Source organism: Panicum virgatum, chromosome 8N (genome assembly GCF_016808335.1).
Source record: "Panicum virgatum strain AP13 chromosome 8N, P.virgatum_v5, whole genome shotgun sequence".
Classification (NCBI taxonomy): Eukaryota; Viridiplantae; Streptophyta; class Magnoliopsida; order Poales; family Poaceae; genus Panicum; species Panicum virgatum.
This window is the reverse complement of record NC_053152.1, coordinates 37456658-37469682: the sequence shown is the minus strand read 5'-3', so window position 1 is coordinate 37469682 and position 13025 is coordinate 37456658. Positions and strand designations below refer to the sequence as shown.

Here is a 13025-nt window from a genome sequence, read left to right as displayed (position 1 = left end):
CTCGCCGCCGCCCTTTTCCTCTTGTCGCCGCGCACGCGCGCGCGACACGAACAATGCAAATGTTTGGAACGGAGAGCCCGAGATCCCTTTGCTGTTCTTGGCCTTTTCTAGTTAGCAGTGTTCAGTAAACTGAAAGCCTGAAGCAGCAATGGCAATGGACGAACACGGCAACAGCAGGACCGATATTTTTTTTCTTCCAAATTTCAATACCAACAACTCAGGTATGCAAATGCCAATATCAATTGATTTTTGATCTGGGATGATACAAACAATACAGTACAGCACATCATGTATGTGCTCACACACACAGACACACGCGTGCCACGGCCTGTCTGAATGTCTGAAGCCCACGCAAACACAAATACCAACCAATAGTCCAATACCATACATCAGGCTGCTCAATCCTGCAGCTGCAGCGCCTAACAATGCAAAGCGTCCCTGTAGCTTCCTCCCCTGGCACACCGGCGGCGGCGCCGGACCACCGGCCGTCCGGCCGGCTCGGCTGTCGGCCCCCACTTCAGACGTCGCGGTCGCGCGCGCACTCGGGCGGCATGGCGGCGTAGCGGTCGCGGTCGGTGCAGTAGTTGTAGATGGTGTAGCGCTGGCGGACCTCCCGGAGCTTGCGGTACTGGGCGGCGTCGAGGTCCCGGAACTCGGGCTGGTCCCACCAGCACGCGCCCTGGGTGGCGCAGAAGCGGGCCTCGGCGGAGGCCTCGCAGCCGTCGACGTGGAAGCCGCGGTAGGAGGCGACGAAGGGCGCGTTGGACCAGTCCGTCTTCTCCCGCCCGCCGCGCGTCGCCCAGTCGTCGGCGTTCCACAGGCTCGAGTAGAGCTTCATCGGCTGGCTGAACGGGTACCGCACATCCAGCTCGCCGCTGCTGTTCTTGAACACCCGGATCGGCACGTCGTCCACGAAGAACCTGCATGCGGATGCGGCGCATTGTTCAGCAGTTGGGATCGATCAGATCAGTGCTGTGCAGGGTTCTCCTGACCGACGGTAAAGCGATTTTCGCCAACTAGCGGTATCGGTAAACCGGCGGTAAATCGCCGAAAACCGCTAGAAACCACTCGAAATGACAATTCAAATTCAAAAAACCGGTAACCGTTGTTTACCGACTGATAATCGATGTTTACCGACCGGTAATCGTCATTTTTAACCGGTAAACACCGTATGACTTTGGAAAATTAAAAATTTTGGCAGCATTTCACTGTAATTTTGTAAATATCATTACTGATGGTATATATCAAACAATTATATAACATTTACACATACATAGAATAGAAGTTCATATCCATAAAAATAGAAATTCACATCCATAGTCCATATAGATTATCACAACAATAGTCCATGCAAATCATCACAACCATAGTCCTCACAAACCATCATCGTCAATATATATAATACATAGTTGTGGTTTCCGGTCCAAATGAACAAATGAAAATATATGTACATATTTGAAATATGAACACACATATATACATATAGCTAAAATGAACAAATTAACATCCAACTACCATGAACAAATGGATCCATATAGCTAATATGAACACATGTTTTTGAATATAGCTACACAACAAACATCTAAAAATCAATGTAAAATCAAGAAATACTCACAATGCAGTGGTTTCTGGTCCAAACGCGCCGATTTCCACTCGGAAAACGCCGAATACCGCTCGGGATTAGAGGATACCGCTCGGGATTACCGGTCCGAAAGTTTTTTTATTTTTTTGAGTGCCGAAACAGTCAAATATTTGAACATGTTCTATATTAGAATGATGTATGCCATCTCTACTTTCTTACCATATTTTTTCCTTTTTTATTTCAAATATTTTTGAAAATTTTAAATTCGGGCAAAAATTTTCGAAATTTACCGCCGGTATGCATTGCCGACTAGTAGCGGTATCGGTAAAAATCGGCGGTAACCGGCGTTTACCGATCCATAAGAAAAAACTGGTGCTGTGCTCCGGCCGGGGCCATGGCATTGGCACAGTGTTGGTGGTGTGCAGGGTTGCAGAGAAAGGCCTGCACGGGCGGCCGTGAGCAGCGATCGGCTGCACATGGATGAGCAAGGCAGCATCTTTTTCAGTACTGTGCAGTCCTATCCGACCATACCAGACCAATACCATCACCGGTGAGCCAGCAGGGAGCAAAAAAAAATGGAATTTTTACAGCTCTTTTAATTTAGCCGCGGTAACTATGAGCAAAAATGCAGCAATGTGGCAGCGACTGAGGCCCTGTTTGGAACCCAAATTTTGTCAGAAGTCACTGTCACATCGAAAGAAATCTTACTATTTTATAGTATTAAATAAAATTTGTTTATAAATGTTTTTTGACAGCTGAGTGCTTTTTCGCGAGACGAATCTAATGAGCTTACTTAATTCATATTTGCTACAGTGATGCTACAGTAACCATTCGCTAATCATAGATTAAGATGCCTCATTAGATTCGTCTCGCAATTTAGCCCTAAAATTCTGCAATTAGATTTATAATTAACCTTTATTTAATATTTCTAAATATTAAAAAGAGACTTTTTTTTAGTTCCTATTCCAAAACACCCCTGAGAAGTGAGAAGGAGAGAGAGATGCGTGTGCTTACGCGATCATGTAGAGGTTCCAGAGGACGGAGTAGGAGTGGTACTCCTTGGTGGGGTCGAACCAGAGGTAGATCCTCTGCTCGCGGTCGCCCTTGCCGCCGGTGAACACGTTGGTCTGCAGGATGTAGGGCTGCCCCGTCCGGTTGCCCAGGAACTCGAAGTCGATCTCGTCGTGCTCCGAGTTCTGCGACGACAGCTGCATCGCGTTCCAGGCAGAACTCAAGTCAGGCGTCTCCTCCTCCATGAGCAGCAGTGGCAGCATTCCGAAACTGACAATGCCGGCAGGGGCAAGAAGAAGCAGAAGCAGAGCAACCAAATAAAAGGGCCGCCTTACGTAGAATGCGGTGACGGTGCCGGCGGAGTCGCCGCCGACGAGCTTCATGTGCATGCTGAAGTGGCCGAAGAGGTAGGAGCCCCGCGTCTGGAACCCCGTGCCGGTGGACTTGTCGAGGTAGAGCTGCACCTCCCGCCCGCCGTCGACGTAGTGGATGTGGTCCGCCGCCCACGTCGGCACGTAGTTCCGCTGGAACGGCACGTCCACCGGCTTCCTCGGCGCCGCCGCCGTCGCGCGCGTCGCCGCCAGCGCCGCCACCGCCGCCGCGGCCACCAGCACCCACCGCGCCGCCGCCATCCGATCCTCTCCCGCGCTCACGCTCTCTCGCTTGGCTTCGACCAGGTACGTACTCCCAGTGGCACACGTCTGGCCGGCACACTGGGGTGGCTACGGGCTAGTGGCTGGATGCCGGGACTGGATGTAGTGCGCGCGAGTATTTATAGGGGAGAGCTCGAGCTGCTGCCCAGCTAGCACTAGCAGTCGCTCAGCTTGTGTTCTAGAGTGTGAGTGGTTAGATAAAGGTGAGGGATTAAAGGGTAGGTTAATGGCAAGTTAAGTCACTGTCCCTGCTGATCGACTTTTTCTGTTACGACAATTGGCAAGCAATAAAGCAATGGGATCCCACGGCTAGCTAAGCTCGTCGGCGGTCACATGGACGCGGCCGCCGACGAGCTCGCGGCGGCCGGCGCGAGCGATCTTGTCTCGCGCGGGTCAGGTTGGTTGGCCCAGCGGGATCAGGATCAAGTACAGAGGGGAAACTGATTGATTGGTGGATGTCATGGATGGATCGAGATCAATCATGGATCACGCGCGAGTTGCGAGATGCGATCGGCGTGGGTCTCGAGCTCCCCCAGTTGATCACGGTGATCAGCCAGCGCCCAGCGCCCAGCGGCGTGCAGGGAGACGGCCGGACGCGCTGGCCAGGCCAGGACAGCCGGCGCGGCGAGGGCGAGCGGAGCACTGTGCGGCGGTGAGCTAGCTGTGGAGCGGCTGTCAGGCAGGCGTCAATGGCGGCCACATGGGCGGGCGCTGCGTCGCCATCGGACTCGGGGCTCCGGAGCCGTGTCGTGTCCCGTCCCTTTCCGGGCCCGAATCCCCGAGCCCGGCGCCATGCGGGCTGCCTGCCTGTCTGTCTCGGGCCCTGCTACCGACACGGGCACGAGCCGGCTGCCGCTGCACGGCTGCTGCCTGCTGCCTGCTGCCTGCGGCGCCTCGCCGACTCGCCACTCCTCGCTGCTGGCCGCGCCATGTAAGGTTGGCCTGGACTGGAGCCACACGGCGGCCGGCCGTGAGCGGTGCGACGCCGGGCGCGGCATGTGCCGGCCTGGCCGCAACTTGAAGACGGACGTATCTACGTATGTTTGGTAGACAGACCGGCCGGCCGGTATCTTCTCCTGTAGACGTGACACATGCCCACAAGCCATTAGGGGCACGAACTGTCTCTGGCCTGGATCCTGCAGTGTGATGCTCTGATTCCACATGGGCGGCGTAGCGCACGGCCGGTGATGAGGTGCCAGGCACACGAGGATCGGATGCCCGGCGCAAAAAAAAACACTAGCCAATGTCGCCCAAGCAACGAGCCTAGCGACGACGATGCAGCGGGGCTGTTCGTAGTAGCACGAGTCGCACAAAAAATTTGACCAATAATTAGGGTACTAAATAAAGGCAATTTACAAAACTAATTCCATAGCCCTGCGCTACTTCGCGAGACGAACCTAATGAGGCATTTGATCGCACGATTAGAGGATGATTACTGTAGCATCACTGTAGTCAATCATCGATTAATTACTGTAAATTCGTCGTGAAAAATTACACCCATCCGTGAAAAAAATTTACAAATAAACTTGGTTTAGTACTCCATGCATATGAGATTCTTTTCTCGGAAATTGTGTGCGCTACTGTGGCGCTGAACCAAACAGCCACAGTGGCACGGCGGATTGAAAAAGCTGCTGGCGCCGCGTGCGTGGGCAATGCGGACCTGCCACGTACATCCATGATCCATGGTCCCTTTTGCAGCTTTGCTCCGGGCCGGGAGCAGAGCGGGCGCATGCGCTGTGCAGGCTCGCGCAGGCCTGCAGCGGCGCCGCAACCCTCGCGGGCCTGTCGCCTGACCCCAGAAGGCCAGAACATGGACGGGTCGGGAAGGGAGGCGAGGTGTCGTGTCGTCAAGGGGTGGTCTAGCCGGTGATGACGCCGACATGCGCCGCGCGCACATGCTGTTGGCGGCCGGCCCGCCGGTGCCAGCCGTCCCTGTTCGTTACACTGCTACCCAATCCGGCCACGGCTGTGCCCGCGCGCGCGCGTCCTCCGCTTTTGCTGGTGAGCCGGCCGTGTGCTCATGGTGGCGGTGCTCGATCAAACTCCCAACTTGGAAACTAAACGTGCGCCGCCCATGGGGCAGGGAGGGAACAAGATCCTCTGTAGTCGGCCTCTTTGACTGCTCTCGGCAGTCACGCGATCTATGCCGTTCATTGCCATCCAACGGAGCAGCTGAGCCCAGACCAGTGGCGGACCCAGGTAGTCCAGGTAGGCCTGGGCCTACCCGATGTTTTGGCCCAAACAAATTTTAACGGTTCTTTTTACCCGATCGGAGGCCCAGTCCAGTTCGCACACTCCCAGCCTCGTGCCCTCGTCTCCCGTCTCCCGTCGCCGCAGTCCACACTCCGCAAGTCTCCGCCGCCACCGCCCGCACCGCATCTCCTCTCGCGAGTCCCAACCTGCGGTCTCGGTCTCACCTCTCCCCCATCTCCCGGCTCGGCGGCGCGGCTCGAGTGGTCATCGCCGACTAGCAACGCTACAGCAGCGCGGCCCGCGGGGGCTTACCGGAGCACCGCCACCCATCCAGCCCCACGCCCTCGTCCCCAGGCCCCGACCCTAGCGACTCACAGCGCCGCGCCCCTGCCTGCGGGCTGCGGCATGGCCGGCCCCTGGCGGCGCCTGCCGTCCAGCGCGGGCACGCGGTGATGGGGCGCCAGGACCTTGGAAGCTCCGCCGCCCGACCGTCTGGCCCTTCAGTAAAGGTTAGGGTGTCTCCAAGGAGTTAATTTTTTTTCCATTTTGGATTGAATTTGGGACTAGGATATGTTGGTGGTAGTGAATTAGTAGTAGAGCCATTTAGGGATTTAGTCATTAGAGCACTTGATTTACAAATTGCAATAATTTAGCCTTAAAATCAGAGGTTGATATGTTCTTTTTGCTACTGTTATGTGTTGTCATTTGTCAGAAAAGTGGGAGAGGGTTAAATCAAGGGCTGTTATGTCCAATTTAAGTTGTTATTTGGAGATATTTTTAATGTATTAATGCACTTTTGGTTATTTCCGAATTGTTCGGAGACATTCCGAAGTACCGAACTGATGGATTATGTTTGGTTTATACCGTATTGCATTTAAATTTTTTTTGCTAGGACTACCTAAGGTTCAAATCCTGGGTCCGCCACTGGTCCAGACAATCTATCTCGTTTGCACATGTTGCGGCCCAACAACACGGCCTGCTAAGCTTTGGCAGCCCCTACCGAGAGCTCCCAAAATCGCCGCCGCCGTCTTTTGCTCCAGCACCGCGCCGCCACCGTGTTCTGCTCCAGTGCCGTGCCGTCGCCATCTTTTGCTCGAGCACCGCGGATGGAGAGCCGCACCGTCGCCATCTTTTGCTCAAGCGCCGCGGATGGAGAGCCGCGCCATCGCCATCCCCTCGTCCAGAGCCGCGCCGTCGTCATCCTCTCGCCCAGAGCCGCGCAGTCGTCATCCCTTCATCCAGAGCTGCCAATTTTGCCGCTGGCGCCGGCGCTGGCCTCATCCGCCACGCGCCAGCCTGCGCATCAGGCGGCCCCGTCCCCGATAGGGATGAAGGACTCCTCGGCCGACGCGGCGGATGACGACGACGACAGCGAGGACGCCGTCAACAACAACGGGGACGACTACGACGACGAGGACGGCCATATGTACGCCAGCCACCGCGCCCACCACCATCACTGAGGCGCCGGCAACGGCAATGGCGCAGCAATGGCGGGCGTGGCGAGGACAGCGGCGCCACGGCGGAGGACCTGGACGACGAGCCGGAGGCGGGCGGCGGCGGGAAGCGCGCGAGGGCGACGGCACCATCAGTGACGGTGCAGCAGCTGCAGAGCGAGCTCGCCGCCGCGGACCCGCAGCAGGCGCGGTGGAGGTGGAGGAGGCGCAGATCGCCCTGGAGGCCCACGCGTACCAGCTGGAGCAGCAGCGGCTCAAGTGGGAGCGCTTCCGCATCAACAAGGAGCACGACATGGAGCGCGTGTGCCTGCAGAACGAGCGGCTCCTGCTCGAAGGCCGCCGCATGCTGCTCATGCTCCGCCACAAGGACATGGAACCTCTCGGCAGGGGCTGTCTCGTATTTTTTACGCTTAGCGGGCCATGTTGTTGGGCCGCCGAAACGAAGTAGTGCCTGGCTGACTCGGCTCTGCTGCTCCGTTGGATGGCAATGGACGGCAGCGATGCGTGACTGCCTGCCGAGAGCAGTCGTGGAGGCCGACTGCAGCATCTCGTTCCGCAGGGAGGTGGTAACCATCCACACTAGCTCTCGCTATCGGATTTCGGTCATTTGCCGTGTGTCTTGGGCACACGGCGAAGGCTCCAAAACACACAGCATATATGTTCACCGTGCGCGACCCACGGTGAAACCTCTACGGCAATCAACCACGACGGCACACGGCAATTTAGCGTTTTCCGGTAGTGTCTCGCTCGTACCGACCGTCAGATAAAGTGTTGGTGGCAGGCATCAAGCAAAGATAACTGATTCCCGAACACGCCCAGGAACCGCACCATGCACATAGGAAAGAAAAGATAACTGATTCCCGAACACGCCCAGGAACCGCACCATGCACATAGGAAAGAAAAAAGTAATAAGAGACAAATCTACTTTACACGTTCAAACTATCACGACAATCCAATTGTCAACATTTAACTATAAAACAAGACAACAGAGGCGGTCAAAAATGGACAAATTTGACCCTTATTGTGGTTTCAAATGTGGATTTTCTATATATGAAAATTAAAAATATTTAAATTTAAACTAAAAAATCATAAATAATTCATTTTAGTTAGGAAAATATTGAACTAGTACCCAAATTTTTGTAAAAATATTTGCTCTACTTTTCAGTTATTCAGATCCATTTTTTTATATCTCTAGTATCTGTTTGCTTGTAGTTATGACTATTATTTTTAAATAAATAAGACTCAATTAGATCATTAATATACTATCGGATTTGTACTCTGGCAAGTCCATCCGAGATATGCTCATGTAGTAGATTTAAGGTGAGGGAGATTATAGGGACGAGAATCTTGATGTCAACACAAGACGCAAGGCTTTGGACAAATTCGGACTGTCGAGAGCATAACACACTACGGTCATATGTGCTGGATTGTATTGATTTGCTAGGATTTTTGAATGAATTACTTTATGTCTCTATGGGTGCCCCCCACGACCCTTTATATCACGAATGTTGTGGGTTACAAGTTAGATCAAGATCCTAATCGGATTGTTTCAAAAAAAGTGAGTCAGTTTAGATCGATAGCTTGGGGATACATAATTCGGGTCGTAACTGATACTCAAAAGTAGCCTTCCTTATCTGGCGAGGTGCATGTAAGCTGAGTCGTAACATGGGGGCACTTCCTGAAGATTCAGGCCCCACTCGGTGCAGATATCTGGATATGTACCTCAGTCATTGATAGGTTACATTTTTAGAAAAAATTTGGTTCAAGTTTCTTATTTTTCTAATTTAAAACAAATTAGTTTTGATTTTTAACTCCAATTAGAATTTTATTTTTTCTAAAAAAATAAGACCACTTTGAAACCACCTTAAGGACCAAATTTGTTCAGTTTCAATAGTTGGATGACCATTATTATCTGGTTTTGTAGTTGAAGGTTGAAATCTGACTTTTATAATAGATCAAAAGGTTTAAACATGACTTCTTACAATTAATAACATCTCTCCTAGATCAGATTTTACTCTGCTATTTGCGGAAGGAGGATGATCATCAATAAGGATGGTAGTTGGACCTCGTGGATCGGGCTTTGAGATACTTAGGTCAGTCTCAGTGCACAGTTTCATAGCGCGATTATTAAGATTGAAACTAGGTAACTGAGCTGGATTACTTTTCATGGGGATGAAACTCCCCTATCATCCCATAAAACTCCTCCTTTCTCTCTCTTCAACATGTCAGCAAAATCGACATAAAATTCTCAATGAAAGCCCCTATTGAGGCTGGCGGCGAGCCTGGGCATTGGCCCGGCTCCTTGCACTCTAGCCTAGTAGAATAATACAATGGGCCACTGCCAGCCCAACTCAAAAATACTTCAATGGTCCAGCCCAATAGGTAAACCAGGTCGAGTTGCAGCCCATGCCACCACGGTAAAAACATTGTTAAGCACAACAACCCATGCCACCATGTATGAATTTATTATTGGTTGGTATGTTGGCCCAGACTCTAGAAAATTCTGGATCCGCCATTGACTCGCCTTACGAGTTGGGTGCGGCTATGCTGGTCTTTCTTTTCAGCCACTGGTGCACCGCGGGATCCGTAATAAAATCATGTATAAGATTTTTCTTCTACAAATTTAGACTTAGAGATGTTCTTCAAAAAAATTTAGACTTAGAGATGCATATGACCGGCTGATATGAACAAAAAAAATCCATAATTGTGTAAGCATTTCCATGCATACCACGACTTCTGATTGTTATATATGACTTATGTTCTTTTGTTGCGTAGTTAACCATTTGTATAACAAAATATTGATGCTTGGTTAATATGTTCACAGTAATTGTTGTGTTGTTAACACATCCGTGGGTTATGAGCGGTGTGTTCTTTACCCGCGGGTGTGTGTGCAGGGATAATCGAGTGCGGACCCATCTGCAACCTGCATGCAGAGCGGCGCATGCATGCTTGGCCCTCGGGTTCGGGGTCTCTCGATCGCCTGACGCCCTGACCCCAGAACATGCACGAGTACGGTTGGGTTGGGAAGGGACGAGGTGTCGTCGTCGTCGAGTGGTGTGGTGGCCGAGCCGGTGACGACGACGACGACGGCGACCTGCGCCGCGGCACATGCTGTCGTTGGCCGGCGGGCGCACTGCATGTTACCAAATAAATCTGTGCTGTGAGGACGGTGTGGCCACACCACACACTCCAAACAGGGTAACTACTAACTGCACCACACGTGCAAGCGCGCGCGCCCCGGCCTGGTCGTTGCGTATGCATGCATTGGGCCGGCGGCGGATCGACCGTTGATCGGACGCGCGGTCTGGTCTCGTACGCTGTCCAAACCGAGAAGCAGATCGAGACACCCGGAAGCATCGACTGATCCCACGCACAGACCCACACCACCCTATCAAGACAAACAACAACAAATGGGATCGGCCGGAGCAACAGCTAGGAGCTCCGATCCATGGCGCCGCGCGGCGCCCATGCAGCCATGTGCGGCGCGGCCGCGCGTGCGCAGGGAGAGAGGGAGGGAGCAGAGGGAGGGAGCAGGCGACAACGCCGACGTAGCGGATCGCCCGCGGCAAGGATCATGCACGATGACCCGCACGGCATGGGCGACGGCACTGCACCGGGGCGGTTCCAGCGCGGGCCAACTGCCTGGCTCCGCTAGGCGCTAGCCGTCCCGTCCCATGACCATCGGGCAGAGCCACTGCACGCACGCAGCCCCCCATCATGCATGATCCGTCGTCGTACGTACGTAGCACAGCCACGCGCACAGGAGGCCGGGCCGGTTGCTTTCCTGCATGGTCCGATCCTCACGCCCAATTCAAGGATACACAGGCCTCAGGCCTGGGCCGTATAAGACTAGAATGTACTGCTGGGCCTGAGAGGATGCGGCTTGGCGCGCGCTGCGGGCCTGTTGTGAGTCAGACCCCCTGGCGGCCCGGACTGGGGCATGTTCCAAAAGTTGGGCCGCCCCAACACTACAACTCTTCAAGTCCATCTTCCATCAAGATCCCCCTCATGTGTGGGAGGTGAGGGGAGCTTCGGGAACCTCTCTTTTCCCCGAGCTACAGTTGCGCAAGGCGAGTTCCTGGCGATTTCCAATCCCATGCCCGCTTCTCCCTGATTTCTCGCCTCCGGCGGCGCCGCCGGCGCTGGGTGAGGTGGGAATCGGGCGTGGAAGCGGGTACAGTCTGGTATGTATATATGCTAGTTCTAGTTATAGATCTAGTATTTTAGGTTTCCTGGTTGTTTGTATGCATGCCACCAGTACTATCTTCTTCCATGGCGGATCCACCGTTGGTTGCGACGGCATCGCTGACGGTTTCAGTGGTGATGCGCCATGGAAGATTACTTCCCTCTATGGGGGTGTTGAAGAAGACATCGACAGTGATGACGCCGGCGGTGGATTCCTCAGCCCCTCCGCATGGAGGTTCTTCTCCCTCTAGGTGTCCTCTGGTGTTGGCTGCTTCTGCTCCTTCTCTGGTGGTTCGCCCGTGAGGTATGTTTACCGACTCGATGCGAAACCGGGTTGGTTTGTGCTACCACTTGTTTTGGTGGTTTTGCTCCCCTTCTTGGGACTTCGTCGTCCGGCGTTCTGGGGTTTCTGGCAATCCATGGGGCGTCAGATTCCATAAGGTTTGGCGATGCGATGACCATTGGTCATCTTTGGAAGTCGGGTCGTTCAGCGTCAACAAAGCATGTCGTTGATGTTCTACTCAAGACGGCGTTTAAAAATTCCAGTTCTTCGCCTAGGAGGAGGTCGGCTCCAGGAAGCGGATTCCGGCTGCCGGAGGCGAAGAAGACCGGGAGGTGTTTACAAGGACCTGAGTGTAATTTTTGCTTCTATCAAGAGTGTCTTTGTAAAATGGGCTGTAATCACCAAAATTATCAATGAAATACAAACCCGGTTTTCTCAAAAAAATATCAAGATCCCCCTCATACATCACTGAACACATTACTGCAACACAAATCCATAATCCAAAGCAGTGGTTGTTCTATATGCAAGAAACATTATCTGCAAGTGAGTTTTAGAAACTTCTAGTCATATGTTGGGTAATTTGGGGGGCACGAAGAAAGGCTTTGAAGGAAAATATATTTCAAAGCCCTCTGTCAACCTTTGGTTTTATTTCAAAATTTCTTGATGATATGACATTAACTGGTTTTTGTGATGACAATCAATCAAAACAGAAAACAAAGAGCAGGCAACTTGCTCCCAAATGGATTCCCCCTCCTGAAGCTTTCTTTAAGTTTAATGTTGATGGTGCGCTAGCACGATCTGGAGATAAGGGAGCTGTTGGTGTAATTTGCAGAGACAGCAAAGGGAACTATGTTGCTGCTAGTGTTGTGGTTATTAATGGTCTTGTTGGTCAACCTTCTTTGGAAGCATTGGCGTGCAATGAAGCAACTTCCTTGGCTATTGATATGGGTGTGGGCAAATGTGTAATAGCTTCAGATTGTTTGGAGGTGATCATGAATATTCAGAAGCAAAATTTGTATGCTTATGCTGCCATCCTGAATGAAATCAAAGCTAGAACCACTTTATTTCAGAAAGTAGTTTTCAAGCATGAGGGTAGAGACTCCAATAATGAGGCTCATGTTCTTGCTAAAAGTGTTTGTAACTTGGCACCAGGGCAATATGTGTGGTTCTTTGGTTGTCCAGAAATATTGCATGTACCTCAAAACATTGTCAATAATTAAGAGCCTACCTTCCTCTCAAAAACAAAAAAAAAACAAAAATCAAGATCCCCCTCATCAAAAAAAAAATCTTCATCAAGATCCCCTCAAAACAAAAATTTTCCATCAAGATTTCATTAGAGTAGATTGATGGTTGGGCATCAATCAATTAATTTGAATCTCATCTTAAAATCCATGCGCTATTCCAGGTCAAGTTCGAAAGTACTCGCAGAAAGAAAATGGAATCATCAAGTTCGAACGGGCAGCTATATCTTGTTTACACGCACACGCGACCAAGAAATGGAAATCAATGTTGAGTCAAAACAGCAGTTCAGGTCAATGGTCTGTGTCGCTGCTAGCTGCCTGGTCATGTTGGAATTTGGGCTTGGCCCATTAAATATTTCAGCTATTCCAAATAAATCTCAAATACTTATATGAGCATAAGGAAGTAATAGAGGGGTACAAACA

The 13025-nt window shown here is 51.9% G+C and overlaps 1 protein-coding gene across 1 annotated transcript; it reads right to left on the bottom strand.

Moving 5' to 3' along the window:
* Positions 1–222: 222 nt before the first annotated feature.
* LOC120686680 (probable xyloglucan endotransglucosylase/hydrolase) lies at positions 223–3346 on the bottom strand. Its single transcript, XM_039968891.1, has 3 exons — positions 2929–3346; positions 2597–2790; positions 223–920 (listed from the first exon to the last, which is right to left on the bottom strand). Exons 1-3 carry the CDS (start codon positions 3223–3225, stop codon positions 518–520), a joined length of 894 nt encoding a protein of 297 aa, XP_039824825.1. The 5' UTR covers positions 3226–3346; the 3' UTR covers positions 223–517.
* Between the last annotated feature and the right edge of the window lie 9679 nt (positions 3347–13025).

Bases quoted from the DNA above. Each gene is read 5' to 3' on its own strand.
- LOC120686680 (XM_039968891.1), bottom strand. From the start codon at position 3,225: ATGGCGGCGGCGCGGTGGGTGCTGGTGGCCGCGGCGGCGGTGGCGGCG. The intron at 2,791-2,928 runs GTAAGGCGGCCC...AACGCGATGCAG, and splicing joins GCACCGTCACCGCATTCTAC to CTGTCGTCGCAGAACTCGGA. The intron at 921-2,596 runs GTAAGCACACGC...ATCCGCATGCAG, and splicing joins TGGAACCTCTACATGATCGC to GTTCTTCGTGGACGACGTGC.